General features: G+C 42.5%; 1 protein-coding gene across 8 annotated transcripts in view; it reads left to right on the top strand.

Moving 5' to 3' along the window:
- The window catches only part of gabpb1 (GA binding protein transcription factor subunit beta 1), an 84,304-nt gene that overhangs the window by 13,157 nt on the left and 51,891 nt on the right, over positions 1 to 19,256 (top strand). For all 8 annotated transcript variants that reach the window (XM_052040246.1, XM_052040244.1, XM_052040245.1 and 5 more), the window contains 3 exons: positions 5,190 to 5,297; positions 10,552 to 10,719; positions 12,316 to 12,510. In XM_052040246.1, the coding sequence (XP_051896206.1) occupies positions 5,190 to 5,297; positions 10,552 to 10,719; positions 12,316 to 12,510 (471 nt within the window). The remainder of the gene's footprint in view (positions 1 to 5,189; positions 5,298 to 10,551; positions 10,720 to 12,315; positions 12,511 to 19,256) is intronic.

Raw genomic sequence — 19,256 nt, 5'->3', positions numbered from 1 at the left:
GTGTGTGTCCTGAAAGATCCTCTTTAACATCTGCCATTGCTTCATGATTATTGATCCCTTAATTTAATTTGACAGTTCAGCTTTGCTAGGTCTGCTTTCATGCCTTCATAACTGTCTCATAAGTTTACAATACTCTTTTGAACCCTTTCCTCTCCCCTCAAATTGAATGTAATATTCAACTATATTTTGATTACTGCATCTTAGGGCCACCTTCATGTTGAGGTCATTAATTATGCCTATTTCAGAGCACGACACAAGGTCCCCTGCACTGTACCTCTCCAAAAAGCTCGCAGTATGTCTTAACTAGAGTGGCGGGGGATGAGAACCACGGCGGCAGATCAATAGGTGGTAGGGTTGACGGCAAGAAAGATGGTATGACAAGACTGAAAGGAAGGATAGCAAGGGACAGGCTAGTAAACACAGTGGGGCTGATGAGCTGAAATGTGTTTACTTCAGCACTAGGAGTATTATGGGTAAGGAGGAAGAACTTAGAGCCTGGATCAGTACATGGAATTATGATGTTGTTGGCATTACAGAGACCTGGTTGCGTGAGGGACAGGACTGGCAGCTCAACGTTCCTTGGTCTTGTTGTTTTACATGTGATAGAGTGGGGTGCAAAAGACGTGGAGGGGTTGCACTACTGATCAGGGAGAATGTCACAGCAGTACTCAAGAGACATACTGGAGGGCTTGTCCACAGAGGCAATATAGGTGGAGCTCAAAAATAAGAAAGGTGCAATTATGCTAATTGAATTGTGCTATAGACCCCCCAATAGCCACCGAGAGGTGGAGGAACAGATATGTAGACTGATTATGGAAAAGTGCTGTCATAGTGGGGAACTTCAACTTCCCCAGTATTGATTGGAACTTCCTTAATACAAGAAGCTTGCATGGAGTGGGATTTCTTCAGTGCATCCAAGAGGGGTTCTTGAAACAGTCTGTGGAGAGTCCAACTAGAGGAGAGAACACACTGAACCTTGTTTTGGGAAATGAGCCAGGCCAGGGGACAGACCTGATGGTAGGTAAATTTTTTTGGAATAGTGACCACAGCTCATTATGTTTAAGATGGTTATGAGTAAGGATGAAATTGAATCTTGCAGGAAGATACTAAATTGGGGGAAAGCAAATTACAACAGGATAAGACAGGAGCTAAGGGACATTGATTGGGAGCAACTGCTGTCAGACAACTCCATGTCTGATATGTGGAAGTTGTTTAAAGATCAGCTGGTCAGAGTTCAGGATGGGCATGTTCCAGTAAGGAGTAGGGACAAGGATGGTAAGGTCAGGGAACCTTGGATGACCCAATAGGTCCTAAATTAAGTTAGGAAGAAAAAGGAAGCATATATAAGATTTAGGAAGCTAAAATCAGACTGGGCCCTTGTGGAATATGAAAATAGCAGGAAAGTGCTCATTGGCAATCAGGAAGGCCAAAAGGAGCCATGAAATGGCCTTGGTGAGCAGGATCAAGGAGAATCCCAAGGCATTTTATACTTGCGTTAAGAAAAAGAGGATAACTAAGGAGAGGGTAGGTCCACTCAGGGATAAAGGAGGGAGTTTGTGCTTGGAGTCAGAGCAAGTGGCTGAGGTACTTCGGTATTTACCAAGGAGAAGGATTTGAAAGAGAGTGGGGCACGCTAATGTGCAATTTTGAGATTCAGGAGGAGGTAGTGCTGGGTCTTATGAAAAGCATTAAGGTGGTTAAGCCTCCAGGGCCTGATGGCATATATCACAGAATACTGAAAGAAGCAAGAGAGGAGATTGCTGGGGCTTTGACAAAGACCTTTGTGTCCTCACTAGCAACAGGCAAGGTCCCGGAGGATTGAAGAGTAGCAAGTGCCTTTGTTCAAGTACGGAAGTGGGGATAATCCAGGTAATTGTAGGCCAGTGAACCTCGCGTCAGTGGTAGGGAATATATTAGAGAGGATATTTATGCGCATTTGGAAAGGCATGGCCTGCTTAGGGACAGTCAGCGTGGCTTTGTCCAGGGCAGGTCAGGCCTTACAAACGTGATTGAATTTTTTGAGGAGGTGACAAAGGTGCTTGATAAGGATAAGGCAGTGGATGTTATCTACATGGACTTTAGTAAGGCACCTGATAAGGTCCCTCATGGTAGGTTGATTCAGAAGATAAAGATACACGGGATCCAGGGTGAATTGCATGTTTGGATTCGGAACTGGCTTGTCCATAGAAGACAGAGTGTAAGGCTAGAAGGTTGTTATTCTGGCTGGAGGTCTATGACCAGTGGTGTTTTGCAAAGATCAGGGCTGGGTCGTCTGTTGTGTGTGATATATATCAATGGTTTGGATGAAAATGTGAATGGGTGGATTAGCAAGTTTGCAGATGACACAAAGATTGGTGGAGCTGTGGACAGTGTAAAAGGGCTATCAAAGAATACAGCAGGATATAGATCAGTTACAGGTACGGGCAGAGAAGTGGCAGATGGAGTTTAATCCTGGCAAGTGTGAGGTGTTGCACTTTGGGAGGTCAAATGAAAGGAGAAAGTACACAGTAAATGGTAACAGCATTGAGGTACAGAGGGATCTTGGGGTCCAGGTCCATAGTTCACTGAAAGTGGCTATGCAAGTGGATAAGGTGGTAAAGAAGGCGTACGGCACGCTTGCCTTCATTGGTAGGGGTGTTGAGTATAAGAGTAAGGAAGTCATGCTGCATCTACATAAAACTTCAGTCAGACCACACGGAGTATCGTGTGTAGTTCTGGTTGCCCCATTATAGGAAAGATGTGGAAACTGTGGAGAGGGTACAGAAGAGGTTTTCCAGGATTCTGCCTGGATTAGAGGGCATGTGCTATAAGCTTGGATAAACTTGGGTTGTTATCTCTGGAGCAGTGGGTGCTGAGGGGAGATCTGATAAAGGTTTATAGGATTATGGGAGGCATAGGTCGAATAGACAGCCAGTATCTTCTTCCCAGCGTTGAAGTGTTTAATACCAGAGGGCATGCATTTAAGGTGAAAGGGGGTAAGTTCAAAGGAGATGGGTGGGGCAAGTTTTTTACACAAGAGAGTTCATGGGTGCCTGGAGTGCACTGCCTGGGGTGGCATTGGAGGCAAATACGATAGGGATATTCGAGAGGCTCTTTGATAGGCACGTGAATGTGTGGGAAATGGAGGGATATGGACACTGTGTAGGCAGAATGGATTAGTTTAGTTGGGCATTTGATTACTAATTTAATTAGTTCAGCATAACATTGTGGGCCGAAGGGCCTATGCTGTACTGTTCTATGTATCAGGATGCTGCCTGGATTCAAGGGTATGAGCAATAAGGAAAGATTGAACAAACTTGGGTTGTTCTCCCTATAGCATTGGAGGTTAAGGGGAGACCTGACAGAGGTTTTTAAACTATGAGAGACATAGATGGGGTAGACAGTCAGAATCTTTTCCCCAGGGTAGAAATGTCAAACACCAGAGGACCTTAAAAGCATAAGGTTAGAGGGAGGAAGTTTAAAGGTGATGTGAGGGCTTAGTTTTTTATGCAGAGAGTGGTGGGTGTTCGGAGTGGGGTAGCAGGGGTAGTAGTGGAAGCGGACCGTTGCATTTGAAGGGAATGGAGGGATACACAGGAAGAGGACATTTAGTATAAATTGGCATCAAGATTGGCACAACATCATGGGACGAATGCCCTGTCCAGTGCTGTAGTGTTTTATGTTATTCCTTTACACTCTATCCTGTGGTTATTGTTAGGGGACCTGCAAGCTAGTCTCATAAAAGTCTTCTTACCTTTATTATTTTTTAACCTGACACAAACGACTTCTACATTGTGGTTTCTTGAACCTGGGTCACCCCTCTCTATTGCGCTAAGACCAATGTTAATTAACAGACGACTCAATCAATTTTACTACCATTCTAACTTCCTATATTTCTAACAAATGACCTAGTAAACCACTCAGTTCAGGCAGCATATAGTGATGGACAAAAATGCTAGCCTTTATCAATAATATCGTCATTCTGTGAACAAATTATTTTATTTTTTAAGGATCCAAGTTCCCCTTTAGAAATACGAGGATTTTGTTTAAATGGAGGATAGCTGTTTGGATTATATAATAGAAAGCTGTTTTCTGTAGGATATTTTCATAAGAGTATAATTGTAATGTCAACGTGAGGCTTGTACCACCAATCTCTCCCCGGAACTGAATTAAGGTTGATTGTTCTTCTGTTAGTACATCGTTCTCATATATTTTTGATTGTCTTTAGCAATCAGGTTAACATCAGTTAGCTTCAATAGCGTGGATCTGATGGATGCTATTTCCATCAGTTTGTCCTACATGTATGAGGCTGGGTATAAATTTGTTTGGTCCCAAATATTGATTATTGAGGAGTTGATATTTCAGGAACAAATTACTGGGAAAAATGCCAGCCCAATGAGCACAATTGGGAACTGGTTGCTATTCTACCTAAAACTTTAAGTATTATAACTCGGGATTTGTTCAAAATTCAGATCGTTCTGCAAAGTTCAGATAGTTCTGTTAAAACATTTTTCTTTAAGAAATCTCCTCAAACCAACATTATTGTAATTTATGATAGAATTACAACAATTTCTTTAAGTCCCAAGGTGGTTTACTGGTCTTTTTGCAATCAAAATTTTACACAGAGATATTTGGGGATTTGATCAAAAGCTTGGTCAGAGGAAGGCTTTGAAGAAAGAGGGGTTCAGGGAAGAAATTCCAGAACTCAGGGCTTTAGCATTTGAAGCCTAAGCCACCAATGGATGTTCAAGAGGCCAGAATTTCAAGCAACTTGTACGACTGGAAGAGGTTACAGAGAGAGGGAGGGATGGGCAGGGTGCTGGATGGTGAGCATTTTAAAACTAAGGCCAGACTAGGAGCAATTGTAGGTCAGTGAGCATAGGGATGATAGGTGACTAGAGCCTGTAGTGAGTTAGGATGTTTGGGGTTTGGGATAAGCTTACGTTTATCTCTATCTGAAAAAATTGTTATTGGTTGTAAAATCAATATTGTCACCAATGAAGCAATATTAAGAATGTTTCTGTCAATGTCATTTAGTAAAGAGCACTTCAAACGCAGGTCATTTATGGAAATAAATTAATTGTGCACAAAGTGAAATGTCCATGTTCTGGTGTTCTGTGTTTTTTCCAAGACAGTTATGAAGCAGCAAATGATTACCACTGTATGGATGAATAAATTATTTAGTGAGTGTTTGTCTACTTTCTGACTAGATGTCTCTTGTGGATTTGGGGAAGAAGCTTTTAGAAGCTGCCCGTGCTGGACAGGATGATGAGGTGCGAATCTTGATGTCCAATGGTGCCCCTTTTACGACAGACTGGGTAAGTAAAGCCAGTGCTACAATGACCATTACTTATTGAACGTAGTTGCTGTTTTTTCTGATCTTTGCTTTGACATTAATGGCCAAAATGTGACAAAATTAAGTCTTGGAACTATGGGACTGCAAAAGTTTGGAATATACAGAAAGAAAGTAGTGGCACCGGACAGCAAAAGTCAGAGGTTCGTGTGCACCAAAGGGAAGTTGTTACTTTGAATTCAAAATTTTGAATTCAAAGACTTAGACATTTTAGATTTTTAGATCATTGGGATCTCTTCTGGGGAAGGTGGGACCTGTACAGAGAGGACGGGTTACACTTGAACCTGAGGGGGGCCAATATCCTTGCGGCCAGGTTTGCTCGGGTGGTTCAGGAGGGTTTAAACTAGATTGCGAGGGGGAAGGGAACCGGAGGAGTAGGTCAGAGGAAGAAGGGAATGGGGGAAAAGGCAGATCTGACAGGTAGAGAGGCTTTGAGGAAGGAGAAGCAGAGTACAGGCTATAAAAGTAGTAAGGCGGATGGGCTAAAGTGCATTTACTTGAATGCGAGAAGCATCAGGAATAAGGGAAATGAACTGAGAGCTTGGATAAGTACATGGGACTATGATATTGTGGCTATTACAGAGACATGGCTGACATCGGGGCAGGAATGGATATTGAATATTCCTGGTTTTCAGTGTTTTAAAAGGGATGGGGGGGGGAGAGGAGGAGGGGCGGTGATACAGGTCAGGGACACTTGTTACAGCTGCAGAAAGGGTGGATAATGTAGAAGGATCCTCTCTAGAGTCAATATGGGTGGAAGTTAGGAACAAGAAAGGGGCAGTTACTCTACTGGGAGTATTCTATAGGCCCCCCGGTAGCAGTAGGGATACTGAGGAGCAGATTGGGAGGCAGCTTTTGGAGAGATGCGAAATAAAGGGTTTTTATAATGGAGACTTCAACTATCCAAATATTCATTGGCACCTACTTAGTGCCAAAGGTTTAGACGGGGCACAGTTTGTTAAATGTGTCCAGGACGGATCCCTGACGCAGTACATTGACAGGCCGACTAGAAGGAATGCCATATTAGATCTAGTTTTAGGTAATGAACCGGGTCAGGTGACAGACCTATCGGTGGGTGAGCATTTGGGGGACAGTGACCATTGCTCCATAACCTTTAGAATTGTCATGGACAGGGATAGGAGCAAAGAGGACGGGAGGATATTTAATTGGGGAAAGGCGAATTATGAGGCTATAAGGCAAGAACTTGGGAGTGTAAATTGGGATGACATTTTTGAAGGGAAATGTACTATGGAGATATGGTCGATGTTCAGGGATCTTTTGCAGGATGTTAGGGATAAATTTGTCCCAGTGAGGCAGAGAAGGAATGGTAGGGTGAAGGAACTGTGGGTGACAAGAGAGGTGGAACAACTAGTTAGGAAGAAGAGGGCAGCATACATAAGGTGTAAGCAGCAAGGATCAGTAAGGGCTCGTGTGGAATATAGAGTAGCAAGGAAGGAACTTAAGAAAGGTCTGAGGAGAGCGAGAAGGGGACATGAAAAGGCTTTAGCAAGTAGGGTTAAGGAGAATCCCAAGGCTTTTTTCTTGTACGTGAAGAGCAGAAGGATGGCTAGAGTAAAGGTAGGTCCGATTAAAGACAAAGGTGGGAGGATGTGCCTGGAAGCTGTGGAAGTGGGTGAGGTTCTCAATGAATACTTCTCTTCAGTATTCACCAAGGAGAGGGGTTTTGATGATGCTGAGAACAGTGCAGGTGAGGGTAATGTTCTAGAGTATGTAGATATTAGGAGAGAGGATGTGTTGGAGAAGTTAGAAAATATTAGGACAGATAAGTCCCCAGGGCCTGATGGAATATTCCCTAGGCTGCTTCGTGAGGTGAGGGAGGAGGTTGCTGAACCATTGGTTAGGATCTTTGAGTCCTCATTGTCAACGGGGATGGTACCAGAGGATTGGAGGGTGGCGAATGTTGTCCCCTTATTCAAAAAAGGTGGTAGGGATAGTCCAGGGAATTACAGTCCGGTGAGCCTTACGTCTGTGGTGGGTGAGCTGTTGGAAAGGATTCTAAGAGATAGGATCTATGAGCATTTGGAGAAACATGGACTGATTAGGGACAGCCAGCATGGCTTTGTGAAGGGAAGATCTTGCCTCACAAGCCTGATAGGGTTCTTTGAGGAGGTGACCAGGAAGATTGATGAGGGTAGTGCAGTGGATGCATTCTAATTGGATTTTAGTAAGGTGTTTGACAAGGTTCCATATGGTAGGCTTCTTCAGAAGGTCCGAGGCCAAGGGATCCGGGGAAGCTTGGCTGTGTGGATTCAAAATTGGCTTGCCTGTAGAAAGCAGAGGGTTGTGGTGGAGGGAGTGCATTCGGATTGGAGGGCTGTGACTAGTGGTGTCCCGCAGGGATCAGTTCTGGGACCTCTACTTTTTGTGGTATTTATTAACGACTTAGATGAGGTGGTGGAAGGCTGGGTTAGCAAGTTTGCAGATGACACAACGAGTGGTGTTGTGGATAGTGTGGAGGGCTGTAGAAGCTTGCAGAGGGATATTGATAGGATGCAGAGCTGGGCTGACAAGTGGCAGATGGAGTTCAATCCAGAGAAGTGTGAGGTGGTACACTTTGGAAGGACAAACTCCAAGGCAGAGTACAAGGTAAATGGCAGGATTCTGGGCAGTGTAGAGGAGCAGAGGGATCCGGGGGTTCATATCCACAGATCACTGAAAGTTGCCTCGCAGGTGGATAGGGTAGTTAAGAAAGCTTATGGGATGTTAGCTTTCATAAGTCGTGGGATCGAGTTTAAGAGCCGTGAAGTGAAGATGCAGCTTTACAAAACTCTGGCTAGGCCACACTTGGAGTACTGTGTCCAGTTCTGGTCGCCTCATTATAGGAAGGATGTGGAGGTGTTGGAGAGGGTGCAGAGGAGATTTACCAGGATGCTGCCTGGATTGGAGAGTATGGAGTATGAGGAGAGACTGAAGGAGCTAGGGCTGTTCTCATTGGAGAGAAGGAGGATGAGGGGAGACATGATAGAGGTGTACAAGATATTGAGAGGAATAAATAGAGTGGACAGCCAGCGCCTCTTTCCCAGGGCGCCAATGCTCAAAACAAGAGGACATGGCTTTAAGGTAATGGGTGGGAAGCAGAGGGAAGTGTTTCACCCAGAGAGTGGTTGGTGCATGGAATGCGCTGCCAGGGGTGGTGGTGGAGGCTGATACATTGGACAAGTTCAAGAGATTGTTAGATAAGCATATGGAGGAATTTAAATTAGAGGGATATGTGGGAGGAAGGGGTTAGATAGTCTTAGGTGTGGTTTGAAGGGCGGCACAACATGGTGGGCCGAAGGGCCTGTATTGTGCTGTATTGTTCTATTAACAATGATCATAGATTATTTCAGTAACCTGTGTGATTCTGTGCACTGTGAAGTTAGCTGATTTGATCCTCAGCCATTGACTAGAGGTGAATGAAAGTCACAGTCTTGACCACCCCCCTTAAGTATTTTGAATATAAAATCATATCCAAGGGTGCAGCTGATGGGAGCCCAGTCGTCTGAAGAATGAAAAGTAAAAAGCAAATCTAAAGAATGGCTTATTTCCACCTGTAAGATTTTTTTAAGTTTCGGGGAACATCTTGAGAAGATGAAATAAAAAATTTCTTTAGAGTAGCAACAATTAAATGCATTAAGTTGTGCAGCACTTAATGCTCCATTTATTTATTCGTTTGCTCCATTTATATATAAAAAAAGATATTATACATAAAAGTGAAGGATTTTCCTGATTAGTGTTCCAAAGAGAAAAATTATTTCAGAATTGACAAGTAAAGAGAATTTGTAAAATTGATCATTCTTAAATTTATTTTGCTAAAGTAATTTTTTACAAGAGTTAACAGGACCAAAAATAACTGTGAAAAGTTACAGGAGACCAAAAACATCTTGAGCAATTTTCAGTAATGACTACAGTGGCAAAGGAAACATTCACTCCTGGGGTAGGCTACTACTTCAGGAATGAAATAGCTTCAAAATTAGGTTACAAGATAAGATTCAGATGGAGCAGTTTTTTTTTGAAGCAATCAAAACAGAAAATGCTGGAAATACTCAGAAGTTCAGGCAAAAGACACAGTAAACATTTCAGTTTATGACTTTCAATACAACAAAGATCATTAGCTCTTGAAGTATTAACTTCCTTCCACCAAAGAAACTGCCTGCCCTGAGTACATCTAGCATTTTCTGTTGTTATTTCAGATATCCATTATTGTCAGTATTTCTCTTTTGTAACTTCTTGATGTATTCTGAAGAAAACAACAGATTCTAGATCCAGCACTGAGCAGCAGAAGCAAGCTTTGGTATGTTAAAGTTCAGATGGGCTGGTACTGAGTGAGCCCCAGTCAAGCAAGTTGTATATGAGTTATGGTTTTTTTGGCACATTGGGAGTATGTTTGGAGTGCTATTTAAAACATGTAAAACACAAGATGTTTTGTAATATTTTAAGTCATTGGTGCAGGTAGAATAGGCAGGACATTGCCATTCTAATATAAAATAAACATAAAGAATGATGGAAATAGTCATTCAGTGAACATGTGGAGAGAAAAGGAAGGATTTGATTGTGCCAGAGAGAGTGCAGAGGAGATTCACCACAATGTTGCCTGGATTGGAGGACTTTAGTTATGGGAAAGGATTGGATAGGCTGGGCTTGCTTTCCCTGGAGCAAAGAAGGCTGAGGGGTGAGTATACAATATATATAGATAAAAGGCATAGATAGGGTGGATAGTCAGAATCTTTTTCCCATGGTGGGGATATCAAAACCAAGAAGCCATAAGTTTAAGGTGAGAGGAAGGAGTTTTAAAGAGCATTTGAGAAGGTAGTTTTTTCACACAGAGAATGGTTGTGATCTGGAATTCGCTGCCAGAGGAGGTGATGCAATTAGTTACAATCACTATGTTTAAGAGACATATAGATAAATAGGCAAGGCATAGAAGGATACAGACATAATACGGGCAAATATGATTAGTGTAGATGGGCAAAATGTTCAGCATGGATCTGGTAGGCCGAAGGGCCTATTTCTGTGCTGTATGATTGTTAAAAAGTAAGTTAATGTTTCAGGTCAAAGATAGCTCCAATAGTGGAAGTCATTGACATGAAGCATTAACTCAGTTTCTCTCTCCACAGATTCTGCCTACAGAATTTTTATTTCAGATTTTCAGAATCTGCAGTTTTTTGCTTTTTGATAACTGCCCTTCTTCTGTTGATTTCTATCTCCTGATGTTACAGCTGGGAACATCCCCCCTGCACCTAGCAGCTCAATATGGTCACTACTCAACAGCAGAAGTGCTACTTCGGGCAGGAGTGAGTCGGGATGCAAGGACCAAAGTGGACAGAACACCACTGCATATGGCAGCATCAGAAGGCCATGCAAACATTGTGGAGGTACTTGTGAAGGTATGATTAAAAAAGTGATTGTATTTTATGTCAGCCATGGCTGACACTTGCACCTAAGGGTTAAATTTTCATTGCAGAGACTGCAGCACATAACTTTGGGTGACTGTCTCAGCACAGTACTGAGGGACTGTTATTATGCATTTAAAATGTAATGTTAAGAGTGAATGTAACAGATTTCATGGCATTATTGAACAAAGAACGGGACATGTCCTAGAGGTAGATTAGGTTCAGAGAAATTATAAGTGCTGACCAGGGTAGGACTACTGGATTTAGTCTATAAATTAAGAGGCAGCTCTTTTAGGAGTGAAGTTAGTGACTGGTAGAATTTTGGAACTCTCCTCTGTAACCATCATTGATGCTAGGCCATTTGATCATGCTGTATCCATGATTGATAGATCTTAAAGTCATACAGCATGGAAACAGCCCCTTAAGCCCAACTGGTCCATGCTGACCAAGATGCCCATCTAAGCTAGTCCCATTTGCCCACGATTGGGTTGTATCCCTCGAAAGATAAGATATCTTTATTAGTCACATGTACATCAAAACACACAGTGAAATGCATCTTTTGTGTAGAGTGTTCTGGGGGCAGCCCGCAAGTGTCGCCATGCTTCCGGTGCCAACATAGCATACCCACAACTCCCTAACCCATACGTCTTTGGAATATGGGAAGAAACCAGAGCACCCAGAGGAAACCCACACAGACACGGGGAGAATGTACAAACTCCTTACAGACAGCGGCTGGAATTGAACCCGGGTCGCTGGCGCTGTAAAGCGTTACGCTAACCGCTACACTACCATGCCTGCCCTATTCATGGACCTGTCCAAGTGCCTTTTAAATGTTCTTAATATACCTGCCTTAACCACTTCCTCTGGCAGCTCATTCCACATACAGACCACCCTCTGGGTGAAAAAGTTGCCCTTCAGGTTCCTATTAAATCTCTTCCCTCTCACCTAAACTTTCATCCTTGATTCCAAACCTGGCAAAAAGACTGTTGATTCACCCTATCTATGCCCCTCATTATTTTATACACCTCTATAAGATCACCCCTCATTCTCCTACGCTCTAATGAATAAAGTCCTAGCCTACTCAACATCTCCCTATAACTCCTATCAACATCCTCGTAAATTTCCACTGCACTCCTTCCAGCTTAATGGCATCTTTCCCATAGCAGGGTGACCAAAACAGAACACACCACTCCAAATGCAGCCTCACCAATGCCTTGTACAACTGCAACATAACATCCCAAATGAAGCCTTGACTGATGAAGGCCAGCATGCCAAAACCTTCTTCACCACCCTGTCTACCTGTGATTTCACATTCAGGGAACCATGTACTTATACTTCTAAGTCCCTTTGTTAGTAAATCAGAAACATTTTAGTTAATCAAAGGTATTACAGGTTCTGGGGCATAAAAAATAAATGGAGGTAGATCATAAGGATAATTTCAGAGGGTATGGTACAAGGCCAATAGAGCACAGTCATTATGTACTCTTCCACCATTGGGTTATTGTGCAATCGGAGGGACAAAAATGTTTTCTTTTCCACTGATGTTCATCTTGACATATGTCACCTGTGCATTCTCTTTGCTCTTGACAGAATGGAGCTGACATAAATGCAAAGGACATGCTTAAAATGACAGCTCTTCACTGGGCCGTGGAGCATGGTCACCAAGATGTGGTTGAACTCTTGATAAAATACGGAGCAGATGTTCACACACCAAGTAAATTCTGCAAAACAGCCTTCGATATCGCAGTGGATAATGGTGATGAAGAGTTAATTTTAATGCTTCAGGTAATTAATTTAATAAATGTGAGGCCACAGATTTTGAAGGGGATTGATTATGAACAAAAGCATCATGCTTGTACTACTAAAAATGAAGCAAGTTAGTGGATACTTATAGAGATATGGATTTGCAAAAGTTCTCCTCTGAAAGGAAACTGCAGAAGTCTTTCATACATTTAGTTAAAATTTTCTATTTGTAAATTCACCTTCTTTAGAAGGTGGATTCTTCTCTCCTGCTCTCTGGCATAGTGAACCATATTACATGGAAATGCTTACCACAGGGAATTTTATGCAAGGAGATGGTTGACGAGAGGTGGAATGTTTAGCCAAGAGGAAGAAGAAGCATACTTAAGATTTAGGAAGCAAATATCAGACAGAGCTCTTGAGAATTATGAGGTAGCCAGGAAGGAGTTTAAGAAGGGACTTACAAGAGCTAGGAGGGGACATGAAAGGCCTTGGCAGTAGGATTAAGGAAAACCCCAAGGTGTTCTACACGTATGTGAAGAACAGGAGGATGACTGAAGTGAGGGTAGGACTGCTCGGGGATAAAGGGGGAACCGTGCCTGGAGGTAGGGGAGGTCCTCAATGAATACTTTGCTTCAGTGATCACCAAGGAGATGGACTTGGATGAACGTGAGGTCAGCATAGAACAGGCTAATGTGCTGGAACATGTCGAGGTTAAGAAAGAGTTAGTGTTGGAGCTTCTGAAAAACATTAGGATAGATAAGTCCCTGAGGTCAGAGAGGATATACCCCAGATTACTACGGGAAGCGAGGGCAGAGATTGCTGGGGCACTGACGATGATCTTTGCATCTTCTCTGGCCACAGGAGTAGTAGCAGAGGATTGGAAGATGGCAAATGCTATTTCATTGTTCAAGAAAGGTAATAGGGATAATCCTGAGAATTATAGACCAGTAAGACTTGCACCAGTGGTGGGTAAACTATTGGAGAGGATTCTTAGGACAGGATTTACGAACATTTAGAGAAGCATAGTCTTATTAAGGACAGTTAACATGGCCTTGTGAGGGGCAAGTCATGCCTCGGGAACCTAATTGACATTTTTGAGGAGGTGACAAAACAAATTAATGAAGGTAGAGTGGTGGATGTGGTGTATATGGACTTGAGTAAAGTGTTTGACAAGGTTCCCCATGGTAGGCTCATCATAAAGTCATGAGGCATGGGATCTATGGAGACTTGGCTGCGTGGATTCAGAATTGGCTTGTCCACAGAAGGCAGAGGGTGATAGTAAATGGAGATTGTTCTGCCTGGAGGTCGGTGACTGTTGGTGTTCCATAGGGGTCTGTTCTGGGACCCCTACTCTTTATAATTTTTATAAATGACTTGGATGAGGATGTAGAACGGTAGATTAGTAAGTTTGCAGATGACAGAAAGGTTTGAGGTGTTGTGGATAGTATAGAAAGTTGTCTTAGGTTACAACGGGATATAGACAAAATTCAGAGCTGTGCTGAGAAGTGGCAGATGGAGTTCAATCCAGAAAAGTGTGAAGTGATACACTTTGGAAGATTGAACGAAGGTGGAGTACAAGGTTAATGGCAGAATTCCTGGCAGTATGGAGAAACGGAGAGATCTTAGGGTCCAAGTCCATAGATCGCTCAAAGTTGCTGTGCAAGTTGATAGGGTGGTTAAGAAGGTGTACGGTGTACCAGCCTTCATTAGTTGGGGGATAGAGTTCAAGAGTCGCAAGTTAATGTTGCAGCTCTATAAAACTCTGATTAGACTACACTTAAGAGTATTGTGTTCAGTTCTGGTCACCTCATTATAGGGAGGATGTGGAAGCTTTAGAGAGGGTGCAGAGGAGATTTACCAGGATGCTGCCTGGATTAGAGAACATGTCTTATGAGGAAAGGTTGAGCAAGCAAGGGTTTTTCTCTTTGGAGTGACAGAGGATGAGCGGCGACTTGATAGAAATGTATGAGAGGTATAGATAGAGTGGACAGCCAGCACCTTTTTCCCAGGGTGGTAATAGCCAATACCAGACATCCATTTAAGGTGAGTGGAGGAAAGTTTAGGGAAGATGTCAGAGGTAGGTGTTTCACACAGAGTGTGGTGGGTGCCTGGAACGCACTGCTGGGGGCGGTGGTGGAGGCTGATACAATAGGGACATTTAAAAGACTCTTGGATAGGCTCATGGAAGAAAAATGGAGGGTTACGGCTGTGTAGGTGGGAGGGGTTAGACAGTTCATGGAGTAGGTTTATATAGGTCAGCACGTCATTGTGGGCTGAAGAGCCTGTACTGTGCTGTACTGTTCTATGTTTTTAAGTATTGATGGATAATGATTACGCATAGAATTTTCCCAATTGCTGTCCTATTCTCTAACCTTGTTACAAGTGGTGTGATTTATGCTGTTGAATTTGACGGTCATAGTAATAGAATTCTTTGAGTAAGTGACTTGGCTTCCTATTTGGCAGTGAAAAGATATGATTGGATGAAAGACTCTGGAGTAAATAAATAACTTAAAAGCTGTTTACAGATGAAGAGATACTGAACTACTACAACAAAATGCTGATGACTCTGTTTTGATGGTCATTAAAACAAGAAGCATCAACGTAGACAAATTAAATTTCTGTCTTTTTCTTGTACCCAACTTGACCATTCCAACATGAAGTTTGGTTATATAGTGTACATAGTTTCAGTCCTGCTGTAGAGCAGTGCTCAAACATTTTACTGTCACCACTTACTCCAGCAGCAGTAGCAGAAGGATGTATGTGCTTAGAAATGGAAATCTCTTCATTTTAGTCTCCATGTACTGCAGCTGGCTCTGTCAGGCCAGACAGAACAGCGTGGATGTGGATGATGGTCCTTATGATCTACCCTTACCATGTTTTAACTCAAATCCTAAAGAGTTTTGTCATAATTCATGAGGACATAGTGTGGAATGGTGTTCTCAAAAAAAACCTGCTCCAATTTATTTACTTCTGCAATGTGAATATCACTTATTGCCCTTTGCTAAGGTGCTGGTGAGCCATTTTCTTGAACCGGTGGTAAAGGTATACCCAAAGTACATTTGGCTAAGGAGTTACAGAACTTAGACAGCAACAACGAAAGAACGGATGTATTACTGAGTTAGGATGGTGTGTGATTTGGAGGAGTATATATGCTTGGAAGGGATATAGAATAGTGAGTGTGACAGGAACCAGCAGAAAGTAAACCTGGAATAATATGTGTAACATGTCAAAGCTTAAAGTGTTCATCTGAATGCACTTAGCATTTGTAACAAGAGAGATGGGTTGATGGCACAAATAGTAATATAAGTACGATCTAACAGAGATTGCAGAGACATGGCTGCAAGATGTCGATATTCCAGGTTATTCAAGATTCCAAGAGAATGGGCAAAAAGGTAAAGAGGTGGGATAGCTTTGTTAATCAAGAAAAGCTTTAGTGTGTGGTGACATGGACACAATGAATAGTGATGTGGGATTTATTTGGGTGGAAATATTGAATAGCAGAGGAAGGAAGACACAAGTGTGAGTAGTCTGTAGGCCCAAGATATTGCTTCTCAACAGGGCAAAGCATAAGTGGGGGAATATTGTAGGCAGGCAGGAAGGAAGCTGTAGTTATCATGAATGGTTTTAATCTGCATATTGATTGGACTAATCAAACTGGAAAGGGTAACGTGGGGGAGGAATTTGTATTGTGTGTCAGGAATTGTTTCTCAAAGCAGTACTTTACTGAAGCTACACCAGAACATACTATTTTAGTTTTGTTCATGTGTAATAAGGTAGAATTAATAAAATGTGTTGTGAAAGATCCCCGGGTAGGTAGTGATTGCAACATGGTAGAATTCTTGATATAGACTGAGGATGAATAATTTGAGTCCATAAATAATGTCCACAACTTAACTCGGGGTAATTACAAAGATATGGAGGTCGAGATGCCTGGAGTGGATAAGGTAAATAGGCTGTCAGTGGATGAGCAATAATAGGTATTTAAACAGGTAGTTCATAACACTCAGAAGAAATTTATCCCAATTAGAAAGGAGGATTCCAGAAGACTAATGAACAAAGGCGGTTAAAGAAGCTATTAAATCAAAGGTTGGAGCGTACAGAGTGGAAAACCAGAGGGCCAGAAATTTTTCAGGAAATTTTTGAGAGACTAAAAAGTTAATAAGGAGGGGGAAAATAGATTATGATATAAAATTGGCAAGTCATATGAAAAGAACAGCAAGGGCTTCTCCGGATATATAATAAAAAAAGAGGGTAGCTAAGGTAAGTATTGGTATTGGTTTATTATTGTCACTTGTACCGAGGTACAGTGAAAGGCTTGTCTTACAAGCCGATCGTACAGATCAATTCATTACACAGTGCAGTTACATTGAGTTAGTACCAAGTGCATTGATGTAGTACAGGTAAAAACGGTAACAGTACAGAGTAAAGTGTCACAGATACAGAGAAAGTGCCGTGCAATAAAGTGCAAGGTCACAACAAGGTAGATCGTGAGGTCATAGTCCATCTCATTGTATAAAGGAACCATTCAATAGTCTTATCACAGTGGGGTAGAAGGTGTCCTTAAGTCTGGTGGTACGTGCCCTCAGGCACCTGCATCTTCTACCCAATGGAAGAGGAGAGAAGGGAGAATGACCCGGGTGGGTGGGGTCTTTGATTATGCTGGCTGCTTCACCAAGACAACGAGAGGTAAAGACAGAGTCCAAGGAGGGGAGGCTGGTGTCTGTGATGCGCTGGGCTGTGCGCACAACTCTCTGCAGTTTCTTGCGGTCCTGGGCAGAGCAGTTGCCATACCAAGCTGTGATACATCCAGATAGGATGTTTTCTATGGTACATCGGTAAAAGTTGGTGAGAGTCAAAGGGGACAAACCAAATTTCTTTAGCTTCCTGAGGAAATAGAAGTGCTGGTGAGCTTTCTTGGCCGTAGCATCTGTTTGAGATACAGCCTACAACGGTGGTATCATCTGCAAACTTGTAGATGGAGTTAGAGCAGAATCTGGCCACACAGTCATGAGTGTATAGGGAGTAGAGTAGAGGGCTGAGGATGCAGCCTTGTGGGGCACCAGTGTTGAGAATAATCGTGCCGGTGGTATTGCTGCCTATCCTCACTGATTGTGGTCTGTTTGTTAGAAAGTCAAGGATCCAGTTAGTATGGGACTTGTAGATGGCAAAACTGGTGAACTTTGTAAATAAACTATTTGCTGTGGATGGATGTGGTAAGCTATAATTTGTTATCCAGGAATCTAAAATTTGTTCTTGTGCTGTAATTAGAATGTTTTGTTCTGTTGGTGAGATCCTAGGCTATGTGTAACTACAATTTTAATTGTAAAAATTTGTAATTACATAAAATTACAAAATTTTTAATTACACAAACTTTAAAAAAACAGGGTGCAATAGTTTGATCTAAAACCAGTGTATTATGCCTAAACATGGGAGACTACATCGGGATGAGGAAGGAGATGGCTAGCGTAGACTGGAAACACAGGCTAAATCTTGGGACAGTTGAGGAACAGTGCAAGACTTTCAAGGAGATTTTTCACTGTGCTCAACAGAAGTATATTCCAGTCAAAAGCAAGGACAGTAAGGGCGGGGAGAGCCAGCCTTGGATAACTAAGGAAATAAAAGAAGGCATCAAGCTAAAAGCTCATGCATACAATGTCACTTAGAGTAGTGGGAAACTGGAAGATAGGGAAAACTTTAAAAAGTAACAAAGAACCACTAAGCAAGCAATAAAGAAAGGGAAGATAGATTGTGAAAGTAAATTAGCACAAAATATAAAACAGATAGTAAAAGTTTTTATAATTACATAAAATGGAAAAGGGTCCCTAAAGTGAAAGTAGGTCCCTTGGAAGATGAGAAGGGGGAATTAATATTGGGTAACGTGGAAATGGCCGAAGCCTTGAACAACTATTTTGTGTCGGTCTTCACAGTGGAGGACACGTCTAACGTGCCAAAGAGAGATGTTATGGATGTGATGGGAGGTGAGGTCCTCAATACAGTCACTGTCACTAAAGAGGTAGTGATGAGCAAACTAGTGGGCCTAAGGTGAAGGAAGAGGCAGGTACATTGGTCAAATTCAAAAGTTTGTTAAATAAGCATATGGAGGAATTTAAAATAGAGGGATATAGAACATAGAACAATTACAGCACAATTCAGGCCCTTCGGCCCACAAAGCTGTACCGAACATGTCCCTACCCTAGAAATTACTAGGCTTACCTACAGCCCTCTATTTTACTCAGGTCCACATACCGATCTAACAGTCTCTTGAAAGACCCTATCGTATCAGCCTCCACCACCATTTCTGGCAGCCCATTCCATGCACTCACCACTCTCTGAGTAAGAAACTTACCCCTGATATTTCCTCTATATCTACGCCCCAGCACCTTAAACCTATGTCCTCTTGTGGCCACCAATTCAGCCCTGGGGAAAAGCCTCTGACTATCTTACCCTATCAATACCTCTCATCATCTTATACACCTCTATCTGGTCCCCCCTCATCCTCCGTCTCTCCAAGGAGAAAAAGCCGAGTTCCCTCAACCTGCTTTCATAAGGCATGCTCCCCATCCCAGGCAGCATCCTTGTAAATCTCCTCTGCACCCTCTCTATGGCTTCCACATCTTTCCTGTAGTGAGGCAACCAGAACTGAGCACAGTACTCCAAGCGGGGTCTGACCAGGGACCTATATAGCTGCAACAATACCTCTTGGCTCCTAAATTCAATTCCCCGATTGATGAAGAACAATACACCATATGCCTTCTTAACCACAGAGTCAACCTGCGCCGCCGCTTTGA

Source organism: Pristis pectinata, chromosome 28, assembly GCF_009764475.1.
Source record: "Pristis pectinata isolate sPriPec2 chromosome 28, sPriPec2.1.pri, whole genome shotgun sequence".
NCBI classification, from domain to species: domain Eukaryota; kingdom Metazoa; phylum Chordata; class Chondrichthyes; order Rhinopristiformes; family Pristidae; genus Pristis; species Pristis pectinata.
This window is presented reverse-complemented; position numbering and strand designations above follow the sequence as displayed.